The sequence below is a fragment of the Hypomesus transpacificus genome, chromosome 20, assembly GCF_021917145.1.
Source record: "Hypomesus transpacificus isolate Combined female chromosome 20, fHypTra1, whole genome shotgun sequence".
In the NCBI taxonomy this organism is placed as follows: Eukaryota; Metazoa; Chordata; class Actinopteri; order Osmeriformes; family Osmeridae; genus Hypomesus; species Hypomesus transpacificus.
Window position 1 is genome coordinate 2944604 of NC_061079.1, and position 24228 is coordinate 2968831.

At 44.6% G+C, this 24228-nt stretch overlaps 1 protein-coding gene across 2 annotated transcripts; it reads left to right on the plus strand.

Annotated features, from left to right (window-relative positions):
- The first annotated feature begins 236 nt into the window (after positions 1–236).
- On the plus strand, positions 237–23108 carry rbm27 (RNA binding motif protein 27). Of its 2 annotated transcripts, XM_047043041.1 has the most exons (21): positions 237–425; positions 1308–1426; positions 1648–1772; positions 2662–2741; positions 3032–3237; positions 3642–3956; positions 4915–5136; positions 5844–6011; positions 6644–6793; positions 6943–7081; positions 7388–7541; positions 7915–8109; positions 8339–8449; positions 9682–9798; positions 14375–14449; positions 14676–14885; positions 15268–15372; positions 16289–16477; positions 16984–17067; positions 20257–20376; positions 20939–23108. In XM_047043041.1, exons 1-21 carry the CDS (start codon positions 367–369, stop codon positions 21026–21028), a joined length of 3033 nt encoding a protein of 1010 aa, XP_046898997.1. In that variant the 5' UTR covers positions 237–366; the 3' UTR covers positions 21029–23108. The 2 variants fall into 2 exon arrangements, with proteins under 2 accessions (XP_046898997.1, XP_046898998.1); XM_047043042.1 differs by lacking the exon at positions 5844–6011.
- Positions 23109–24228: the final 1120 nt, after the last annotated feature.

Sequence of the window (24228 nt, forward strand, 5' to 3'; positions counted from 1 at the left end):
ATATATGGAATCAACATGACATGACATTTGACTTTAGGGAACACTCATACTTTGACATAATCAATATAATAAATACGTATTCTTCCTTGAATCCTCCAACCATTCTCCTCTGGGAAGTTGTCCTATTTATTTTTAGCGTTTAATAAAAAAATATCTTAATTTTCTACGTCTTAAAAAACTACGAGGATTTTGTGTTGCGACACTTCTAGTTTTGTTACCATGCCTTGCACCTAACGTAAAGCAAATCGTCCGACCTGCAAGTGACTAGCTAGAGTGAAGGCCTAAAGATTAAAATTGATAGACGATGAGAGTAGGAGTATTACAACGCACTTTCAATTAGTTGACAGTATAGAAGTCATTTTCAGGATGATCATAGACAATGTGGAAGCTCTCAAGTCTTGGCTGGCAAAACTCCTGGAGCCAATGTAAGTGATGAATTGAAATGTCATTTAGCTAACTAGCTAGTCCAGTCAATAGCTAGCTCTGAAGCTAGGGTCGCTACCAAGGCTGCACGAGTTAGCGCCACTATGGCCGTTAGCTTGCTATGTGGTATTTGGTATATGTGTGTTTGTCGGTAATGCGAATTATGTGTTGGTATTTTGTCAAAATAGACCGCAACAATTCGTTAAACACATTGATCTAATTACACTAGCTAAACCTTCTGTAAGTCTGGATATTGTTGTTCTTGTGGTGCCTTGCAGTGTAACCAAATAGCTAGCTAAGGGGCTAGGCTACCTATTTTGGCTAGCTGCATATATACGCTTATGTGTCCCCTGCTCCCCCCCACACGCACACACGTACAAGCGCAGAAGTGGCTGGCTTGTTAACGTTAGAGCTAGATGTTTGCTCATTATGTTTACTGTAACAGAGGGATTGTAGTTATAGCAAGCAGGCTAGAGTAACATTAACAGCTGTTTACACAAGCCAAGGTTGGGTGCGTTTATGATAATGACGAGACTCGCTAGCTGGTTTGTTAACTATGCCGTACCCGCCATTGTATTGGTAACGTTAGCAACTTAACTTCTAGCTAGTGATAACTAACTTCGTTATACTTCACGATAGGTTGGAAATTACCGACATAACTTCGTTGACGTTCTCATTGGGGAAATGTATGAGCTTGCTAGCAAGTTAGCTACTGTCACGATGCTACTCGGGGCGCCATACCTAGCTACCTTCTATTAGAGGCTCACACATTATGCCTTGCTTTAAATGGAACATTATTGCACGTTATACTAAAGATATTCTAAATGTCAAGAAGAGTCAAATACAGGCCAGAGGAAGGTTGACATCCTGTGTTGTGTTCGCAGATGCGATGCTGACCCGTCTGCTTTAGCCAATTACGTTGTTGCATTAGTCAAGAAAGACAAGCCAGAGAAGGAGCTGAAAGCACTTTGTGCCGATCAACTAGACGTGTTCTTACAAAAAGGTTGGTAACACGACTTGCGCGCACACACACTTAATTAGTTGTACGAGCTACCATACCTGTTAGCTTCTTATCAATATAACAATGTTGTTTGAAATCACAATGTTAAAATGGAAGACATTCTTGAAGCAAACCCCACCCTTGACCCCCTCACTGTCAATGCAGTCTGATGTGTTCGAGCATGTCCTAACAGTGTGGTTAACTCTGTCCTCTCTCTGTTCCAGAGACCACTGGGTTTGTAGATAAGCTCTTTGAATGTCTAACGACCAAAAACTACCTGGGGAACCTGATGAAGGAGCCTGCTAAGGAAGAGGTTAAGCCGGCTGTGGTCAAGGCAGAGGTGCCCGAGGTAAGGGTCACACACAAAGTCAGAGGTTTGAATCCCTATCCCGAGTGTGTGGGTGTCTGGCCTGACTATACGCAGATAGAGACAGAGGTTGGGTGGTGTGTGTGTGTTGTTTCTCTGGCTCTACCAGATCAGTCACGCATGTATCAATACAGGCAAACAAGGGAAACATGTTATTGACTAAGCATATCGTTAAATTAATTTGTTTTATGGAGTTGCTATTGACAGTTCATTCTAAAGCCTGGTTTATGATTCAATGTCAAACGCATCTGCGTAGTGTCCGCTGCATACAGCCGCACAGCAGAGCCGCACAGGCTGCGTGCACCAGCTAAAAAATCTTGGAAGTGCATAGGTACACGTACGCAGACTTACAAATGCTAATTTGTTTGATGGGAGAGAGGGAGGGGTTACACAAAGTAGGGATTTCCAGCAAAATTTGAAATGCATTTCTTCGTCCATGTTCGCATCTGCCGAACAAACACATAGTGTTCTCCCTTATCTACTCGAGACATAAGCCTCTTTGCCTCTTACGTCTCTGTTTATAATTAACTTGAAGCAAATATGTTCTTCCAACTCATTGTCCATCTCCTCATACAATTTTACTGGTTTGTGTCATACCAGAATTTTTCTTTTGCGTCTTCCCCGATATAGCTTGTAGATAGATAGCTATATCGGGGGAAGATGCAAAAAGTTATGTATTGTCTTACAAAACCACAGTAATTTCTTCTGTGAGGATTTCCTACGCTACAAGCATACAAACCACAATTTTGCACAAATTGTGGCTCTTCCAATGGCTGTCTACACAACTATAAACTCCACACACCCACACATGACATTAAGAACGCAGACCCGCAGAAGCATAAACCAGGCCTAACTGTTGTTGTACCTCCAGGTGGACCATGCAGAGGAGGACAGGGACACCCGCAGGAGGAGAAGTCCTCTAAGGAACCGCTCTGACTTCAACGAGTCCAGGTGAGGCTGGGAAGGGGGTGTTGCTATTCTCCTGGTCTCTGTTGACGTCTCTCTCTGTCGAATGCTGTAACTTTCTCCTGGGAGGGGGGGAGCTTGACTGAATAGACTTGTGTCCCACACTCTAGCCTACCATATACATCCTTTCAACACACGCGCACACATGAAAACAAGAAAATAGTGTATTACAGTGTAGTTTGGTGTGCTTGTTGCTATCAGCACTTCCCTCACCGTTTCAACCAATACTAATGCGAGTGTCGGCTAACTGAGCTTCTGATTGGCTGCTACCCCAGGGGTAGGGAGGACCGCAGGCGAGAGGAGCGCAAGCGGCGCGAGGTGGAGCGCCACGGGAAGACCGGAGGAGGAGGTGGGGGGGAGTCCCACCGGGAACGCCACGACAGAAGGAGGGGCAGCCCTCGGGGGCGGAGCTACAGCCGCAGCAGGAGCCGGAGTGGGAGCAGAGGGAAGAGCCGTGACACGGAGCACAACAGAGGGAGAGGTGAGAGTAAGAGAGACGGAGAGAGATTTTAATGAACTTTTAAGCTCTAGGAAGCAGAGGAGTGATACAAAAGGGGTGACGCGAACGGACGGAATGGGTGAATCTTGATAGAAAAGGAGGAATATATTCTTGAGGGAGGAGGGTGAGAGCAGCACAGCAGAGGGACAGGTGAGACGCAGGAGAAGTGGCCGAGCGGCGTTAGCTATGTGGTTGATGTGGGAGGCACGCAACAGGGGGGTGGACCGGCAATGCATCATCCCAACCTGTCAACCGCAAGGTGAAAACGTTGTTGTCGTCTCTTGCATGGAGTCTTTGTTGTATTTCTGTCTGAAATACGCTTTGGAATGAAGGATTATGCTATAGCTGAACTTTTGTTCTCTGTGTGTGTGTGCCTGCCCCAACAGATTACAGGTCAAAGTTCGAGGTGGAGAGGAAGGACCCTGACAGCTACAGCAACTCTTCTGGGTCCCTCGGCCCCGCCCCCCAGCAGCCCCCTCTCCACCCGCCCCCCCTCCTCCCCCTGCCCACACCACAGCACCCCTTCCCCCCCCCTGTCTCTGGGGGCCCCCCCGCCCCCCCCAGCAACGTCGCCGTGGCGGCTCCCGCTCACCTGCCCGACAGCACCACGGAGAGCTGGTCCAGTTACTACGGCAACCACCGCGAGGCCAAGTCCTTTCCCAAGAGCGCCTCCCTGAAGCAGCGTTGCCGTGACTACGATGGTGAGAAGCCCTTTGGTTGGCTCTGGGGCCACACTATGTCAAAGGAGGGGGAGAGGCCAGTTGGGGCGGAGGAGTGGGAGGGGTCTGGGGAGGTGGAATACTACAGAGGGACAGATAGATGGTCCTGTGCTCTGGTTAAAGGCGAGCCTGAGTCTCTAATGGAGATACTTGTGTTGCTGTTGCCGTAATGATGAAAGCTTTGCTACTCTTCTAAGTGCTCCCTGGGTGAGTGTGGCTAAGACCCAGGCCTAACAGAGGCCCTGGAGGGAGGGAGACAGCAGGGAGATACAGCAGAGACAGCAGTAGAGGGGTAGGGTTAGATAAAGCAGGGAGAAAGAGGAGGGTCGAGATACAAGACCAGAGTGGAGATACAACAGGGAGAGAGCAAGGGGGGGGGGAAGGATAAGGGAGAGAGACCAGAGTGGAGGTACCCTCTCTCCCTGCTGTAAGGGGAGAGAGACCAGTGTGGAGATACAGCAGGGAGGGTAGAGGAGAGAGACCAGATCAGAGTGGAGCTACAGCAGGGAGGGTAGAGGAGAGAGACCAGATCAGAGTGGAGCTACAGCAGGGAGCGAGAGGAGGCGAGGGTAAGGGAAAGAGACCAGAGTGGAGATACTGCAGAACAGAGTGCAGCTGAAGCAGTATGTCCCAGGGTGATGCTCTCTAGAGAAATACACTGGAGCTGTTAGCTAAATCTCTTTTTTTTCCTTTCCTATTTCCTCCTCTGTCTCTAACTCCACATCCTGCTCTACTTCTTTCTCTTGTTTCTAACCCTGTCTCCTTTCCCGTCCCTTTCTGTCTCATTGCCACTCTCACCCCCCCCCTCTCTTCATTCTGCCCAACTCTTTCCCTCCTCCCTCTCTCCTTCCTCCCTCTTTCTCTCTCTCTCTCTCCCTCCTCCCCGTTTCTCAACCTCTTCCTCCTCCCTGTCTCTCTCCCCGCCCCCCCCCCCCAACAGAGAAAGGGTTCTGCGTGCGTGGTGACCTCTGCCCTTACGACCATGGCAACGACCCCCTCATCGTGGATGACGTCTCCCTCCCTGCCATGATCCCGTTCCCCCCTCCTCCGGTGATGCCCCCCACCCGCCTGCCCATGCCTCCCAGGACGGAGCCCCCCCCCAACCTCAGGATGCCCCCCCCTCACGGACAGCCCCCCCCTCCAGGCATCTTCCCCATGGCCGGTGAGTGTGACCCAAGATTGGACAAAGTCTGTCTGTTTAGGCCTTGTCTAGACTACTCTACTGTCTACTGTTCTCTCTCTGGTCTAACGTAATCTTCTCTATTCTGTTCTACTCTACTTTAATCTATACCCTCTGCTTTATACTCGACACACATTAAAGACACATCAAAGTAACAAAACAACAGCAACAACAACAAAACGACAATAATACATGGTCCTCAAGAACATCTATATCAGCCATCTTATATATTAGTCAGGTGTCTGAACGATTAGGGAATCGGGCTAGTAATTAGAAGGTCGCTGGTTCGATTCCCGGCCATGTCAAATGACGTTGTGTCCTTGGGCAAGGCACTTCACCTTATTTGCCTCGGGGGAATGTCCCTGTATTTACTGTAAGTCGCTCTGGATAAGAGCGTCTGCTAAATGTAAATGTGAATGTAAATCTTATGATGACAGCCATCATAAATATCATCACAGTTCAGGCAGACATTTAAGGTGCCTGTCAATAACTATGTCAACAATTGCATTGTTGCAACTGTGTTTTTGAAAAAAACGTACTGATCAGCTACTGATCCAACTTCAAAAAGTCGACCCAAATGAAACACTTTGAAGGCTGTTTTCTGACTTCCCCTCAAGCTGCAGTGTCTGCTGTGTAGCTCGTGGGGGCAGTAGTGTGCTGGTTTGAGCCTGAACTTGTGTCTCCTGTAGGACCCCCTCCCATTCCTGTCAGTGGCTTAGACCCACCCAGCCAATCAGGGAGCAGTTCCTCCTCTTCTCTTCTGGGGCCGCCTGGCGTGGGACCGCCCCCTCTTCCTCCTGCTCCTCCCTCCTCCTCCTCTGTCACTCCTCTGCACCCCCAGTACTCCCAGTCGGAATGTAAGCGGCGGCCATGTTGGTTTCTGTCTTCCTCCGTCCCGCCGCCGTTTCACCCTCCCCTCACTCGTTTCACCTTTTTTGTTTTCCTACCTTGTGATGTGCGTGTCGTTTCATTCCCCATTGGAAGCAGACGAGTCCCAAGCCAGTTTGTCTGGTCATCGCTCTTACTTTCATGAGTCTGGTCCAGGGTTTGTTTTGTTTCTACTGTTGTCTGCTTGGCCAATTTGGCTCGTTCTGTAGGCTGCAGTGACATTTGCTGTTCATTTGGGGGTGCTGTTTGTAAACCAAAGTGCACGGCTCCTAATATGATTGAGTTTGATTAGTTGATTATGTATTTTTGCTGATTACAGAGAATAATTGACAGTGAATGTTGCCCTATTCTGGATGGCGGGGCTTATTGAGTTTTCCTCTGTAATACACACGTGTAGAAGTACATGCATGTTGTCACGTTACAGACCACAGCTGTTTAAAACATCCACAAACAGACTTAACAGACTTGCTACATGTAGAGGATCAATCTCTCAACTGTGTATGTTTGTGTTCTGTGTATGCGTGTGTCCTGTGTATGCGTGTGTCCTGTGTATGCGTGTGTCCTGTGTATACGTGTGTGTCCTGTGTATGTGTGTGTCCAGATAAGTACGACCCTGAGGGCTACAACCCCGAGTCTCCAGGCTTGACAGCGGGGCCAGGCCGGCCTCAGTACCGCCACTTCATCCCCCGGGTCCAGAGCCAGCGCTCCAACCTCATAGGACTCACCTCCGGAGAGGGACAGGGCTCCAGAGGTACACACACACATTTGTCTATCACACACCTGTCTCACACACACCTGTTAAAATGTGCGTGCGTGCGTGTTACAATGTCACACACCGATTTAAAACTGTAAGCACACTTAAACAAACACCTGTCATTGTGTGTGTGCGTGCGTTTGTAGCGGCTAACATAGTGATCCAGACAGAGCCGGCGGTCGCATGTGTCCCCAGCAGCGTGCCTCGCTACGCAGAGCAGGACAGCAGGAAGAGGCCACTGACCGCCACCGAGGGCCCTCCGCCCAAGAAGCCCTGGATGGACAAGTAGGAGCACTCACAGACACACTCTAGCAGATACACACATACAGGCAGTCACACACATACAGGCAGTCACACACATACAGGCAGTCACACACATACAGGCAGTCACACACATACAGGCAGTCACACACATACAGGCAGTCACACACATACAGGCAGACACACTCACACTTACAGGCAGACACACTCACACTTACAGGCAGACACACTCACACTTACAGGCAGACACACTCACACTTATAGGCAGACACACTCACACTTACAGGCAGACATACAGACCCGTGTAAACGTGTGTGTCTGTAACTCCAGGCCCAACTTCAACAGCCAGCATAAGCCCAGCTTCCCCAAGAAGAACCACTACATGAACACCAAGCTGGAGGTGAGAAAGGTTCCCCGGGACCTGAACAACATCACCAAACTCAACGAGCACTTCAGCCGGTTCGGCACCATTGTCAACATCCAGGTACGTCGTCTTTCCACGCTCTCCTTGTTCTTCATGTGACCGTGTCCAGGAAGACATACTGAGAGCATTCCTCTCACTGAGGGACGCTCCCCACCGGGATGCTTGTGTCTGTGTGATCTTGTTAAACTTCCTTTGTGGGGACCAAATGTACTCACGAGAACCGTGAAACATGAAAAACCTGAACTTGTGGTGCCTTTTTGCTGGGCCCCATAACTCCAAATGTTTTTTTTTCAGGTGGTTACAGGGTTAGAGTTAGAATTTGTATTACGGTTAGAATTGCGTTTGGGGTTAGTTAGCAGAGATGACTAAATTTAGAATGGGAATGAATGGTCCGTCCCCACTAGGATAGAAAAACCAAGGTGTTTGTGTCCAGGTGGTGTTTGAAGGGGATCCCGAGGCAGCTCTGATCCAGTACACGGTCAATGAGGAGGCGCGGCGGGCCATCTCCAGCACGGAGGCCGTGCTCAACAACCGCTTCATCCGGGTGTACTGGCACCACGAGCCCAGCGGACCGACGGATCAGGGCCAGGGGCCCAACATGGGCCCACAGCACTCGAGCCATCACAAGGTCAGCCACGAACAATCAGCAAAAACCAAACTGTGATCACACGTGTGGTCAGGCAGTTTACACGTTATTACAAACGACACATGCACGTAAGCACACAAACGACACACCTAAACACAAACTCCAGATGTAAACACTCAAATGACACGCATGTAAACGCACAAACGACACATGTAAACACACAAACCCCATAGGCAGTGTTCGGCCGTGTGTAACGGGTTTCTGCTCCTAGGTGATAAAGCAGCACAGTCCAGGAGCATACGTTCTGAACAAGACTCTCCCTAAACACGTACCGGCCAACCCCAAGATGGACCCCCTCCACCCTCCCATCACCCCCCTGGCTGTAAGTCCTGTCTGTCTCTCCTACCTACGGTGTGGGTTTTGTGACTGAAATGTGTAATGTGGGACTGGAGTGTGTGTTCGGTCTGGTGTGTGTTGTCACCCTAGTGAGAAAGTGTTGTGACTGTGAGAAAGTGTTGCACGGTCTACCGGTTCTGGTACCGTACTGCGGTACTGGCTTTTTAGAAACAGTACGATACTGACTTTAAGAAAAGAAAAGTACTTTTATGCGCTGAAACAGGCAGTTGAACCTCAGCGATAAAAGCTGTAGACGACTATAAGAGTCAGGCGAGAAAAGTGCACCTGCGCGTGATGTCACGCCTGTGCTCTGCTACATGAGGCCTGTGTTAGGAGAATTCAGTTCGCCCTTTCGCGCGAAACCATGTTTTCTCCTGCTGCTAAGTTGAGCTGTATGGGATTTATACCATTGCGTGTGTTAGCTTATTGTACTGCCCATCAGCATTAGGTACATTTCTTGTTGCCTGTAGTTCATTTGCGATCAAATACGGGCTTTAAGGTATATATATATTTTTTTTTGTTGAATGTTGATGGTTAAAACTGTTTTGCTGCTGGCACAAATAATCGAATCTATTGCACTGTACAATACTCAGGCTAGTGGGTGTTATTTCGGCTACTCATCTCAGTTACACACCACGGTTTACTCCTGAGAAGTGCACCTAGACAAGTAGTTAAATTAATAATTTATCTGTATAACAAGTTTCATCTTTACAACAGTCTCTTACACTGAGAGTACAGGGGGAACGGGGGTTCAGGGTTTCAACCACCTGGTCGAACCATTTTATTTATGCTTACATTTTTATACACATTGTAAAAGAAATTCCATCTGAAATTCTGCCGGCACAACGTTGTTACAATAGCTTGTTTCAAAGGGGGTTCTTAACGAATTATGCAATATGAGTTGTCTAAATGCTTGAAAATATCACTAGAAGGGAAAAACTTAAAGGGACAGACCCATCTGCAACCTACGCAAGCACACCCTACAATTTCCCCCCAAATTGTACCCTCTGTAGTTAGTATTGTTTCAGTAACGAGTACCGCGATAGTACACTTGGTATCAAGTCCAAATTTTGGTATCGTGACAACACTAGACTGGAGTGTGTGTGTTGTCACCCTGCTGAGTATATGTGTGTGTTATGACTGAGTGTGCGTTCTGTCTAGTGTGTGTGTGTTTTGTCTAGTGTGAGTGTGGGTTGTAACCAGTGTATGTGTGTCCAGGCTGTGTCTGTGAGCCAGAAGGGTCTGTATGTGGCGTCCCTGCACAAGACCAGCTCTAAGACCCTGGGCAAGACTGCCAAGGCTCTGGAGGCCCAGGAGGTCCTCAAGAAGAAGCAGGTGAGAGAGTGTGTGCATCACTGTGAATGTGTGTGTTATTAGGGGGGTGTGTGTGTGGGGGGGGGTTTGGTGTTGATGTGTGTGTGTGTGTGTGTATAAATGTTTGTGGGTGTTAATGTGTATGTTTGAATATATCAATTTCTCTGTGTGTATATGTATATATTAGTGCTGTCAAACGATTAAAATATTTAATCGCGATTAATCGCATTAATGTCATAGTTAACTCGCGATTAATCAATTAATCGCACATTTTTATCTATTCTAAATGTCCCTTGTCCCTTGATTTCTTTTTGTCCCATTCTTTTTTCAATTTTAAAGCTCTTATCAACATGGAAAAGTGGTTCGGATTGCTTCGTGCAAATATTTTTTTATTGAAAACAACATTGCAATCGCCTGGCTTTGACGAGGGGGCGGAGAATTCGCATGAATCGCATCAGCTGTGTGCTTGGCCATCAAGTGGTATTTCAGACTGGACGTGCTGCGATGATAACTCAGTTTACAACGACAAAACACACAGATCACTTTGGTCTTGTCAATGGAACCATTTGGCAACTTTTTAAAAGTAAACTTTCCATTCAGAATCTTATTGGCATCCATTTCGGCGTCTCGCGCTCGCCATCCACTCAAAACGTAACGTTAGCCTACTACCAGAGAATGTCTAATATCCGTAAACGGGCTCTGCTACTACTCTTTAGCCGGCTCGCAAGCCAAACAAGTGTGGGTGTGGCGTGCCTGTTGTTTTATTTCCGGTCTAGCTACATCCGGTGTGGTGTTGTAGTCTTTTCTAACGTCGGTAATTGTTGCAACAGCATGTGAAAAAAACTACAAAGTTTGCTAGGCCAAAAAGAGCGTTAATCGCGCGATAAAAAAATTGACGCCGTTAATTTGGGTTTGCGTTAACGCCGTTAATAACGCGTTAAACTGACAGCACTAGTATACTAGTATTGATGTGTGTGTTTGAGTGTTATTTAGGATTAGCTGCTGAAATCTGGGGTCAGTATTGTCTCTGTTAATGCCCTGGCTGCGCCCTCTGGTGCTTCCAAAAGATGCTACAGGCAGCAGAAGCATCTCCTTGTGTACCTTGGCTAGTTATAGGGGTGATTGATTGAAAAATGGCAGTTTGGTGTGTAAAATAGACATACAGTGAACCTCAAAGTCCATTGAAACTTCTTTCCTATCAAAATGTCACTTCTCAATACTATTTTGAAACTGCAACTTGCAAGTGCTAGCTTTTGAAACAGTGCAACTTGTAACGTCACAAGCAGCATCAACTTGTTGCCTCAAAATGTACATTTACCCGCCCTGTGGTTTTCTGGTCCAGGAACATAAACGGAGGTCGCGTAGATCTCTGACACTTTTTTAGCTAGCTGCGCGCTGCTCTGTACTTCCACAGGAATTACAAATAAGAAAGTTCATACGTTTTCAAGATATTGGATGGAGCGCCGTAAATGCAGTGTTCCAGGCTGCACCGGTTCCAGGCTGCACCGGTAATCCTTACACTTTTCACCATCTGTGAAAAGTGCTTTTCCGCTGTTGCTGAAAAGCTTTACCCACCTAAGGCGATCACGTTTGCTTCGACAACAGAAGTGGAAACAATTAACGTAATCATTTGAAATGATATATAGTCAATCTGTTGAAAACAGTGTTGTGTAGACACAATAGATTTATTTGTACTTTTTTATTTCAAGTCTCCACCTTCGTATTTTCAGTGAGTGCTGTGGCCGTGTTGCGTCTTTGCTCCGCAGCTTCACTAGTTGTAAACCAACCAATCAGCGCGCAGCTCATCTATATATTCATGATCATACCGTAAAAGTAGAAAACCTAGCGTTTTCTAGCAAAAATCTAGCAAAAACCCAGTCAATCTCCCCTTTCACCGTCCACCTGCTCTGATAGCGGCAGCTAGCTAGAAGCTATGATTATAGAAACATGATTAAAATGCCTTTGGCTAAACGGTCTTAAGTGTGGCAGTATTTCACTCAAAAGGGTTCAGCTTTACTTGATTCTCAGCAACAGCTTATAACTAGTATACATAAAAACAGGGTTCGTACAAGGTGCTTAAAGTGCTTGAAGTACTTGATTTTTTGTTGTTGTTGAAATTTAAGTCCCGGAAAACACTTGAACAGTCATATTAATGACGAAGTACATGAAAAGTATGAATTTACAATGTAATTTTGAAGTGTTAATTTTTTTGCTATAAAATAGAGCCCGACCGATGAAGGATTTTTAAGGCCAATACTGATACGAATATTTGTTGATTTTAAATCCAGTACGTCGTAACAAAACAGTGATTTCCCTAACATTAGTTATTTGTAGTTTACATTTAGTCATTTTTAGCAGACACTCTTATCCAGAGCGAAAATAAATAGTCTTTTCGCCAAAAGGAACACCTCCATAGCCCATCCCCCCCCTCCTGCTAATTTAATTAAAGCACCATCTGTTTTTTCTGGCATTCTTTGGTTTGCGTTATAGCATATGATCATGCTCTCTATTCAAGTGTTTTTTCACGCACAATAAGAGTCAAAGAAGAAATTAATTAGGTCCTGAAGAAGCTTTGTCTGAAGCAGCATTCTTTGCACACACACCCGACTCACACACACCGAGAGAAAAGTCGCTTCTTTTCAGACATTGCGCGCCAGTACTGTATTGATTTGGCCTACTTGAGGACGAAACTGAAAATATTCAAAATTAAAAATGTTGGCCAGTTTCCTTGTAAGCACAGTCTTAAAGGTCCCATGGCATGAACATTTCACTTTGATGTTATTTAACATTAATATTAGTTCCCTTAGCCTGCCTTTGGTCCCTCAGTGGCTAGAAATGTTGATATGTATAAACCAAGCCCTGGGTATTCTTCTCCACCTTTGAGAAAATGAAAGCTCAAAAGGTCCGATCTGGAACCTTTCCCCTTATGTCGTCATAAGGGGAAAGGTTACCTCTCCTTTCTCTGCTTTGCCTGCCCAGACAATTTGGCCCGCCAATGAGAAATGAGCTCTGACCATGCAAGCGCGATATTGTTTTTTCCTCGAGAGACATGGCTTGCAAACGACCGAAGCATGGCAGTTAGCCCCGCTTTTCTTGCTTTGGGACTGCTCGTAGTGGCTGTAATTCTGCACCAAGGCTGAATTTCGGCAAAGAGACTTCAGATACAGTATTGGGGGACCACTAAGGCCTATATAAAAGCATCCAAAAACAGCATGCCATGGGACCTTTAAATGAGTTTCAAAGTCTTAAATGAAGGTGAACAGGTGGAAGAAAACCGGATTTGTGTCAGATCTGCGACATGTGCTTCAGGTCTTAAACAGACAGCCGTTTAATAAACCCACTGCTGTCTGTCTCATTAATGTTAATCAAAGAAAAAGATAGAACCACTTGCTGCTTTTGATTGAATAACATTTTTTGATTTAGTAAGGATTCATTTAAAGTAAATTATAGTATATGATAGTTTGATCAATTACATCTCTGATCAATTACATCTCTGATTGTAGTCCTTGAAAACCCACAAAATAGTGCTTGAAAAGTCCTTGAAAGTCATGGAATTTCATTATAAAGTATCTGTATGAACCCTGTAAAAATGCACATGTTAAAATAAAAAATATATAAGTAAACCCAAACACTGCTTTAAATAAAAAAGAAATTAATAAAATATATATATACTATTGATCTCCAGTCAGCAAAATAACACACAAAGTTCAGAAAAATAAAGGAGAACATACCGCTTATCTCCTTTTGAAAATATTTGGGGTCAAAGTTAAACGTAGGCTAATAACATGTGTATTGTACTGTCTTAATAAATCTTAAAAGAAAAAGAAAGTGTCTGAACATGTCTGATCCAGTCAGTAGCCTAACAGAAACAATATGGCACTGACAGCCATAGTGATCTCACTGTATGTGTATCACCAGTCCGTACTGAGGGGCATAATATCTTTCGTTACTGCTTGAGTAATTTACATGTGCTGTTTTGAAGTACGTGAATATGGAGTTAGGCTTTGAAACATTTCTGTCCTGTCGGGTGGTATTTGGCATATTTGACACACTGGGGTTTGGCATTTTAGCCATGCAACTATCGTACATGGCTTTGTGCTGAATTGGGTTGGTAGCGTTGCCCTGTGAGGTAACAATGTTAGCCTGGCAGGTTTTGCACAACACTTGACACTGCGCAGCATCTTATTTTTTTTAAGCCAAAACATTCCCACACAGCTGACTTACTGTGCCTCTTTGACACAAAAGTGTCTGTAGTGTCAGGTTCTGTCGAGCCCGAGGCCATCGTATAGGGCAAGGTACTGTGTAGCGTGCCAAATTGATCCTTTGTCTGCAAACTGCTTTACTTTTGTCACATTGCGATATTATCGCAAATGCATTTAATCGTTCAGCCCTAGCCATCAGTCAATCCTTGTCACTGCTCTCCATTGTCACTTGACAAGGAGCTAACTTGCGCACCCAAAATATATGAATCTATAACATTAACAAATGTAGTTGTGGTGCTCCTTAATATTCGGTGGGTGCCCCAGTGCCACTTAAGTAAAAAAGTTAATTTCAAGCCCTGGATGGGTGTTAATGTGTGTGTTTGTGTATGTTCCAGGAGACTCTGAAGCTGCAGCAGGACATGAGGAAGAAGAAGCAGGAGATGCTGGAGAAACAGATAGAGTGGCAGAAGGTGAGAGAGACTCACACACATGCACACAGGGTTAATCTGTGTATCTCTCTAGCTCTCTTAACAGCTCTCTCTACTCGGAATAACAGAAACACTGTTGTTTCTCTTTTCATCCCTCCCTCTTTTCCTGCCGTCTTCTCTCCTCACTCCTCTCTGCCTTTCCTACCCTCCTCTACTTTCCTCACCCCTCCTCTCTCTTGCTATCTCCTCATTTCCTCTCCTGCCCCAGGCTCTGATCAGTCGACTGGAGAGGAACAGGAGGATGAAGCCCGAGGAGAGAGCTAACATCATGAAGACTTTAAAAGATTTGACGGAGAAGATCTCTCAGCTGCAGAACGAGATGACCCCAGCCTCCCAGCCCTCGTCCTCCTCTGCCCCCACCCCCACCCCCGCCTCTGTTGTTACTGTTCCGCCTGGACAGCCCAAGACCAAGACTGATGTGAGTCCCCAGACCAGAACCCACCCATGCCCATAACATGTCCATAGTAACCTACACCCCATAGTGTCTCCATAGTAACCCATACCCCACATTGTCTCCATTGTAACACACACCCCATAGTGTCTCCATGATAACCCACACCCCATATTGTCTTCATATTAACCCATACCCTGCAGTGTTCCTAGTGTCTCCATAGTTACCCACACCCTAAAGAGTCTCCATAGTAACCCAAAACCTGTTGTTTTTATTTGTTTGTGTGTGCGTGTGTTTATATATTTGTGTGTTTGTGTGCGTGCCTGTGTGTATACATATATGTGTGCGTGCATGTGTGTATACATAAATATGTGCGTGTGTGTGTTTATACGTGCGTGTGTGTGTCTAGGCCCAGAAGGAGCTGCTGGATGCAGAGCTGGACTTCCATAAGAAGCTGAGCTCAGGAGAGGACACAAGCGACCTGAAAAGGAGGCTGGGGCTGCTGCAGGTGGAGGTAAGTGAGTGAGTGAGTGTGTTGTTGACACCATCCTTATCAACCCCTACTCTAAAGGACCCTGAATTATCTGCTATAAAATATGCAGTGACCCCAGCCCTGTCTGCCACACACCACACTAACCCAACACACACACAGACCACTTCACACACACCACATAACACTGCAGCCACTTAGTCAAGCCCTGAGGAGATCCCACTAATCAACACACCGAGCGCACATGCACCGACACACACCGACCAGACTGATGCATCAGAGAGTATTAAAGATTGATCTGGTGTTTCTTGTAAGAAAACAAAGAGATGACGATTAGTGTGAGGGTGGGATAAAGTAGGGGGGGGTGAAGGGAGGCTATCGAAGGGGAGCACACGAGAGGAGAGAGAGAAGGAAGGCGGGTAGAGAGAGAGAAGAAGAAAGGGAGAAAGAGAGGCGCAGAGTGATATGGTAGATCACTCCTCCTTCCGGTTTAGGTTTGGGACATTAAAGGCAGTAATGTTGTTGAAATACACTTTTTGTCATATTTAATGAAATGAGCTTCACATCCTGATAGCAACCAATCGAGAGGTCTGAGAGTAAAATGAAATATGTGGGCGTTGCAGGACTGTAATAAACATGACCAATCATTAAGTTCAGACCAACCTCAATAATTGGACAGCATTCGGACCAAATGCAATGATTGGATGGGCTACTTGTCTGTCTGTCTACAGCAGTAGTCAGGCAGCGCGTTTGTGTGTATTGGGGGAATTGCTTTGAAGGGATGGGATATTTTGTTTTTAATCCTTTTGAACTCAAGCAAAAATTGCTAGGTTGCCAAAATGTACCGATCCTGCTTTTAACCCACAAACTTGATTTATTATCTTCACTTCCTGTTTGACTTTCTTGATGCATATTCTCTCTTTCTACTTCTTTCTCTCAGGCCACAAGGTTGGGTCTAATTCCGCCAGGGCGGGGCAAGGGGCTTGTGCCTCGGGGGCGTGGTAGAGGTCGTGGGCGGGGCCGGGGAAGGGGCGGGGCCAACCACATGGTGGTGGACCATCGTCCCAGGGCCCTGGCTATCCTGGGGCTGACACAGGAGGAAAAGGAGGAAGTCAAAGCCCACTTCCTGGTAAGATCCACTTCCTGGTACAATTCTAGTATCAACAAATGGAAGAAACAATGTCTTCATTGCAATGTGAAAGTTTAGATTGCATGGGAAACAGCAGCAACTCGTCACCTGTAGAAAGATAACCCTCAATTACTTCAAAGCTAACAGCAGATAACTGTCGCTTTTCAAAACAAAGTATAGGAATAATTGTGAAACCAAGTTATCACACAATTCATAAAAAAAAAGTCTCGTAGTATTTTATGTGATGACAACCAGCTATGTTGACAAAAATCCACTTAAAGCCCAAATTCAGGAGATCTTTCCATCCACCCTTAATGGCTTCAGTGAGACAAAACTGGTCCAAATTTGACCAGTTTTGACCAAAACTGGTCCCCATGAGCAAAGCCAGAGGTGTTTTGATCCTAGGGAAGACCCACTTCCTGGTGCGGCCCAGGAAACAGACTGCTGGAGGTGTTGAAGCCTTGACACAGGAACATAACCTGCTCTGATTCTCTTTCCTGTCCTAGAAATTTGGCGAGGTGGAGGATCTGAGAGACCACGACACCACCAGTGTTGTCATGACGTTCAAGACCAGGAGCGAAGCAGAGAATGTATGTTCTAGATGTATACACACACACACTACGTTCAACCACCTGAAGAACCCTATTGGACAAATATAATCAAGCATTAGACTAAGCATTAGACTATGCATTAGTGTTGCACGGTATACCAACATTTCGGTAATTTCCGATTGTTCAAAAGGGTTCGATATAAGAATTTTCCAATGTTCGGTATTTAGGTCAAACAGGCTTCCAAAGTCTACTGTGGAACTACTTTACTTACAGAGCTGATGCTGATGGCTAACCCACGGACATTACGAAGCCTATTTGAAGAGGGAGATAGGGGTTGGGAGGGGGTGCTGGTGATTTTTTTGGGGCATTTAACTCTGTGAGACAACCATCATCTTGGCAGAAATCTTTGCGCACTCGTCCATTAATTGTATTTAGCGGAAAAAGTTATCCCTTACTTCTCAGCATGACAAATATCTGAAATGCGTGTCTCACGCCGATTGCGTGAGACTTGAGGGCCCTGCTCGCCACGCACCTCAGTGACAGACAATAAGATAGTGAGGGAAATTGTTTTTGGATCCCCCGCTGATTTTGTACGTTATCCCACTGACAAAGAAATGACAAGTCTATAATTTTAATGGTAGGTTTATTTGAACAGTGAGAGACAGAATAACAACAAAAAATCCTGAAAATGCATGTCTAAATTTGTATAAATTGATAAGTATTTGACTCTCAATCAGAAAGATTTCTGGCTCCCAGGTGTCTTTTATACAGGTGACGAGCTGAGATTAGGAACACTTTCCTATTCTCAGTTTGTTACCTGTATAAAAGACACCTGTCCACAGAAGCAATCAATCAATCAGATTCCAAACTCGCCACCATGGCCAAGACCAAAGAGCTGTCCAAGGATGTCAGGGACAAGATTGTAGACCTGCACAAGTCTGGAATGGGCTACAAGACCATCGCCAAGCAGCTGGTGAGAAGGTGACAACAGTTGGTGAGATTATTTGCAAATGGAAGAAACGCAAAAGAACTGTCATCTCCCCCGGTCTGGGGCTCCATGCAAGAACTGTTCTTGTAGAGTTGCAATGATCATGAGAACGGTGAGGAATAGGGCTGAACGATTTAGGAAAATAAGCTAATTGCAATTAATTTGACTAATATATTGCGATTTAATATGCGTTTATTATATGATTTATTATTAATACAAATATGTATTCTATTGATCTCCGGTCAGCAACATAACACAAAGTTCTGAAAAGTTCAGGAGAACATACCGCCTGTACCTCTTTGAAAATATTTTAGTCAATCAAAACGTAGACTAATGACGTGCGTTGTACTGTCTTATTAAATCTTAAAAGAAAAAAAACACTGTATGAACATATCTGATCCAGTCAGTAGCCTAACAGAAACAGTACGGCACTGACAGCCATAGTACGGTGATACACATACAGTAGGATCACTAAGGGGCGTCATATCTTTCGTGATGAACGCTGTTACTGCTTGAGTAATTTCCGCGTGCCATTTTGAAGTATGTGAATATGGAGTTAGGCTTTGAAACATTTCGATCAGTGATCCTGTCGGGTGGTATTTGGCTTATTTGACACACTGGTGTTCAGCATTTTAGCCATGTAACTATCGTACATAATAGCCTGAGGCCATCGTACAGGTCAAGGTAAAGTGCACCGTGCCAAGTTGATCTTTTGTCTGCAAACTGCTTTAGGCTTGCATGTCACGTGACCAAAGGGAAATCGCAGCCTTTGTGGTTACAAAATCTTGTTTTGTCACATCGCGATATTATCGCATATGCAATTAATCGTTCAGCCCTAGAGACAAATCAGCCCGGAACTACATGGGAGGATCTTGTCAATGATTTCAAGGCAGCTGGGACCATGGTCATCAAGAAAACAATTGGTGACACACTACGCCGTGAAGGACTGAAATCCTGCAGCGCCCGCAAGGGTCCACTGCTCAAGAAACCACATGTGCAGGCCCGTCTGAAGTTTGCCATTGAACATCTGAATGATTCAGAGGAGAACTGGGTCAAAGTGTTGTGGTCAGATGGGACCAAAATTTAGCTCTCTGGCATCAACTCAAATCGCCGTGTTTGGAAGAGGAGGAATTCTGCATATGACCCCAAGAACGCCATTCCCACCGTCAAACACGAAGGTGGAAACATTATGCTTTGGGGGTGTTTTTATTCTAAGGACACAGGACAACTTCGTAGCATCAAAGGGACAATGGCCATGTACCGTCAAATCTTGGGTGAGAACCTCCTTCCCTCAGCCAGGGCTTTGAGAATGGGTCGTGGATGGGTATTCCAGCATGACAATGACCCAAACCACACGGCCAAGGCAACAAAGGAGTGGCTCAAGAAGAAGCACATTAAGGTTCTGGAGTGGCCTAGCCAGTCTCCAGACCTTAATCCCATAGAAGATCTGTGGAGGAAACTGAAGGTTTGAGTTGTCAGCCTCGAAATCTTAATGACTTGGAGAAGATCTGCTAAGAGGAGTGGGACAAAATCCCTCCTGAGATGTGTGCAAACCTGGTTGCCAACTTCAAGAAACGTGATTACCAACAAGGGTTTTGCCACCAAGTACTGAGTCATGTTTTGCAGGGGGTCAAATACTTATTTGACCCACTTATTTTTAATTCACTCATTAAAAATCAATTGATAAAATGTTTTGTTGTTGTTGTTCTGTTTTGTTGTTTTGTTGTTGTTATTCTGTCTATCTTTGTTCAAATAAACCTACCATTAAAATGATAGAAAAACGTACAAAATCAGCAGGAGAGCAAATATTTGTTTCCTTTTCTGTAAACACAGAGTACAAAAAAACACTGTTTAGCGAATAAGATAGCTGGCAGGATAGTGAAATACGTAGCCTTTGTCAGGACTACCCTACTGTATCATGAAGAGCATGACAAGCAAGCATATTTGAAAAAGTGTGTTACAAAACAAATCTATTCTACAGTTATTAGGGGGCCTAATTTTGGAGCTTTTTCAAAAATGTTGGTATTGTGATAACACTACCAAGCATGCACACACACTCACTAACACCCCCACACACATTAACTGTGCACCCAGACACCTCTTGTCCAGACGGATTCATCTGACAGTATTAAAGGTTGATCTGGTGTTTGTTGTAAAACATTGGAGAGATGAGAAGTAATGGTAGAGAGAGAGGGAGAATCTTTCATAATCATGATTTATCTTGTCTCCTGGGGTCTCAGGCGGCAAACCAGGGGGCAAAGTTCAAAGGTCGCGTGCTACAGATTTCCTGGTTCAAGCCCAAGACGCCCTCCGCATCCACTGAGCCAGAGGAGGAGGAGTCTAAGGAGGAAGTCAACACGGTAGCCCATCCCATATAACTGACAGACTCACGACAACTTTGACGCGTGTTTTGTATTTATTCTGACACCTTCAGTTTCGCCAATGCTCAAATCTGGACCAAACTGTTCAATTTAATTAAATATTTGCCTTTATTGACAGACTGCGATAGCCTACTATTGTTGAAGAAAGGGTTTTAGTCTGCCTCTTCACTAACGGAAGTTTAATTGAGTTCTAGTCGTATTGTCAATCTGCAGATTTAAGAGTTTACATAGCCCAATACATAAAATGACACATTTCAGTGCAGTGGTTCGTACAAGTTCTAATGCGAAAACCATTAAATTTGTGACTATGCAGTTTGTCAACGATAAAGTAAACAAACAGCGCTTGATTGGCCATGACTGACGTCAACAAAGCCAACCACGAGAAGCTGGAATGTCTTTACGGAGCTGTTTTTAACTCCTCCCCGACTGCAAGCGGCAACTCTCGCCGGTCATTTCATGCAGACGCAGTTGATGTTGAACACACCTAACGATTCACCTGGTAGACTGCATCTCACATTACTTCCTGTTCCTTGCCCCACAGGAGGAAGTGAGCCCCTACCTGTTGGTGGAAGAGGAGGAGGAAGACGAGGATGAGGATGACGAGTACGAGAGTCGCTCCTGGAGACGATGAAGACGCATTGTCTCCCTCTCCCTCCTGTGAAGGACAGTTGGTTTTCTACGAGGCAGATTTATTTTGATTAATTAACTTTTCATTTGTCTCCCAAGATCAGTTTTCAGTATTTTGAGACTGAGGAATTAAGGACTCTAATATGAGAATGCAAAGTCTATACTTTTATTATTATTAATAATAATTATTATTATAATGTGTGTGTGAACACGCATGAGACTAGAAGACTGTTTTGTATCTCTTTAAAAATCAGAATAATTATTCAAATCTCACTTTTGCTGAGATCTTTCTCCAGAGTGCTATCCCGGGCAGTCGTGTTTGTATGGTGGGTGTCATTGAGGTCACTAGACTTTATCAGTAATGCACAACATTTGTGACTACTGTGAATAGGTATTTTTATACATATTTAAAAAGATTTCTTTCCCCATCCCCTATTGGTTTGGTGAATTTGGTCTGTATAATTGGGGGGTTTGTGATTCTTGTACGGAATTTTCGCATGTGGGTTCTGATCCATAGGCTTGCTCCAGAGAACAACATTTACAAAATGGCTGCTTCAGCAGTCGCTGTTGGCCTGCCTCTCACTAAAGTAATGAGATAGAAACTCATGTTGAATTCAGACGTGTTTGGACCTACCATACTTCTCATTCTTGGCAGTATTTTGTTTGTCAACTAAAGGTGTGGTGCCAGGTTATGTACTTGATGATGGAGCAGTTTTAGGGGAGTGTGTATCAGTTTATTGGATTTTTTTACGCAAGTCAAGCCCCCCCACCACGAGGACATCTGAGACCCAAGACATCTTTGGGACAAGGATTTGGAGGTCATCAGTAGTTGTCATGTTGGGAACTTGGGAGACTGGACAACGCTGTTTGAATGTAAACAGTTTTGTTTGATGTCATTTTGTTTTTTTGCCTTACATAATCAGCAGAAGGTTGTATTTTTACAAAAGGTTTGTGATTTTCATTTGTAAATTTTGTAAATGTTTGATATAGAAAATTACTATGTGGATACATCACTTTTTATTTTGTTTAATTTGAACTCATTGGAGTGCATGTTAAAACTGTCAGGCGAAGAGAGAGAGGTACCCTATAGCTTTCAAATTAGTGTTTTGTAATCTGCTTATTTTCAAAGTAGGTGTGTTTAACCAACCCTTAAGACGTCGTTTCTCAGTGCAAGCAGCACGTTTCCACGCTGCTCCGTCCCAGTAGAGCAGCTGTGCTCTCACTAACCAACCCTGAGTCCAACCGCACAGTTTCACCTTGGGAGATTCTCACTTGGGCTGTGGTCTCAACTGCTTCTGTGGGTACAACAGGTTCACGTAACAGAGAGAGACCTTGTGAGATGTAGGTAGGAATGTCCTCCAGAGTATCATCAATTGGTGAACGTGTATACTTGACAAGAGTGGGGGGGTCTTATTTTGTATTATTAGTCTGTAAAATACTGTATTTGAACTTTGACAGTGAGGGAGGAAGGGAATGGCCTTCATGCCAACACTGACACCCCTGCTGTTATTATTATTATAAGAGTCTCACACACAGTTGGTAACATCTCAAGATTAGAGCAGTCTACTGTAGTCTGGATTGAGAATTTCCCCAAATTGGTGGTAAAGAACCCCCCCACCCCTTGCCTGTCATGATCTCTTCTGGTTGTCCCTCATGTCTCACAGAACTCGAGAGCTTCTCTGTTATTGGATGGCTTCGGTACTCAACTGACCAATGGTCACAGGAATTTCCCTCTAACATATTAAACCTTGTGTAACTACTACTGTGACACCATGGTAGTAAAATGTAAAAGATTTATTGGATAGACATTTTTGGATTTGTTACTGTTTATATTTGCAGGATGTGGATGTATTTTTTGATTTATTCTGTTTGTAAAATGGATTTCTAACTCACTAGCATGTCTGCTTTTATCAATAAAGACAGAGGAATGGGGTTGTTTACAGGAGTAAAAGAGAAAAACAAACAAATGATATTCAACTATTTTAATTTGGCAAAAAAGGAAAAAAAAACTATTTAAAAAATATTACATTTGACCAAAAGAAAAAAGTATTTGAATTTCAAACTTTGGGGAAGAAAAAGAGAAACCATTCCAAAAGATATGACCTTACAAACCTGTGTCGTCTTTTTTTTTGTTACTTGCCTGGGGTTTCTAGCACTATTACTTGTAATTAATATTTTGATTCCTATTCCTTTCTGGGAATGATAAACCGAATGTAAGACCAGTGTGTGATGCTTAAAACACTTAACACAAGAGGTGAACACTTCAAGTTTATGAGTTCATTTTACATTATTTGCCAAAGTAGTGTTGGCTTGGTACCGGCCTATTAGTATGCCCGTGTGGTGTCGGGTATTGAAGCACGCACAGGCCCTAAAAACTGTTGTCTCCTCGACCATAACAGTTTTTATCCAGCCCAAACCATACCAGGACCGGTTCTAGCCCACTTTAGTAGGGGGGGCAATGAGACATTTTGCGGGGGGAAATAAATGATAGAAGAGGGTGCGGGGGCATCCCCCCCCCCTGTTTATTTTAGCAGTTTAAAGCTTCAATTTGGTGCAATCTGAAAAAAACGAAAACAAATGTAGGAATGCAAATTCATTAAATTGCAATAACTCTTTTCTAGTTGTTTCGCTTAAAGTCTCAAAACACCATTTAGGTAGCTTACCACCAGATGTAAAAAGAGGCTGTTGCTGAAACTTTGCTGCACACCTCTCTTGCTGGTATCCTTGACTTTTATTCCACCAAACTAACCAGCATTTAGTACAAATTACAATTTGTAATAATACATTTGTATGATTGGTAGAGCCAAAATAGACAAAATATAGTGGGGGAAAAAAACTAAATGAAGGAAACTTAATTTTGGAAGGGGAGGCACAAGGAACATCTGGGGGGCAGTGCCCCTCTCAGCCCAGGCTTTAAAAGTGGGCCTGAACCAAACGCTAATTTAACACAGTGGATACCCAGGCTAAGTTTAATGTGGTTACATTGACTTTGACATATTCAAATGTTGTTGAATAAAACATGCACATTCCTTACTTTAGGAAGTCAAGTGAAAAACACTCAGAGTCTATTCGGTTTAATGCAAGCGCTGTTGTCTTCCCTGTGGGAGAGGACGTCAACCACCGGTTTCACCGGCTCGTCATCCGCGAATCCCCTGTCGCCCGAGAGATGAGCACTTCACCTACGAGCGCGCGGCCACGGAAAAA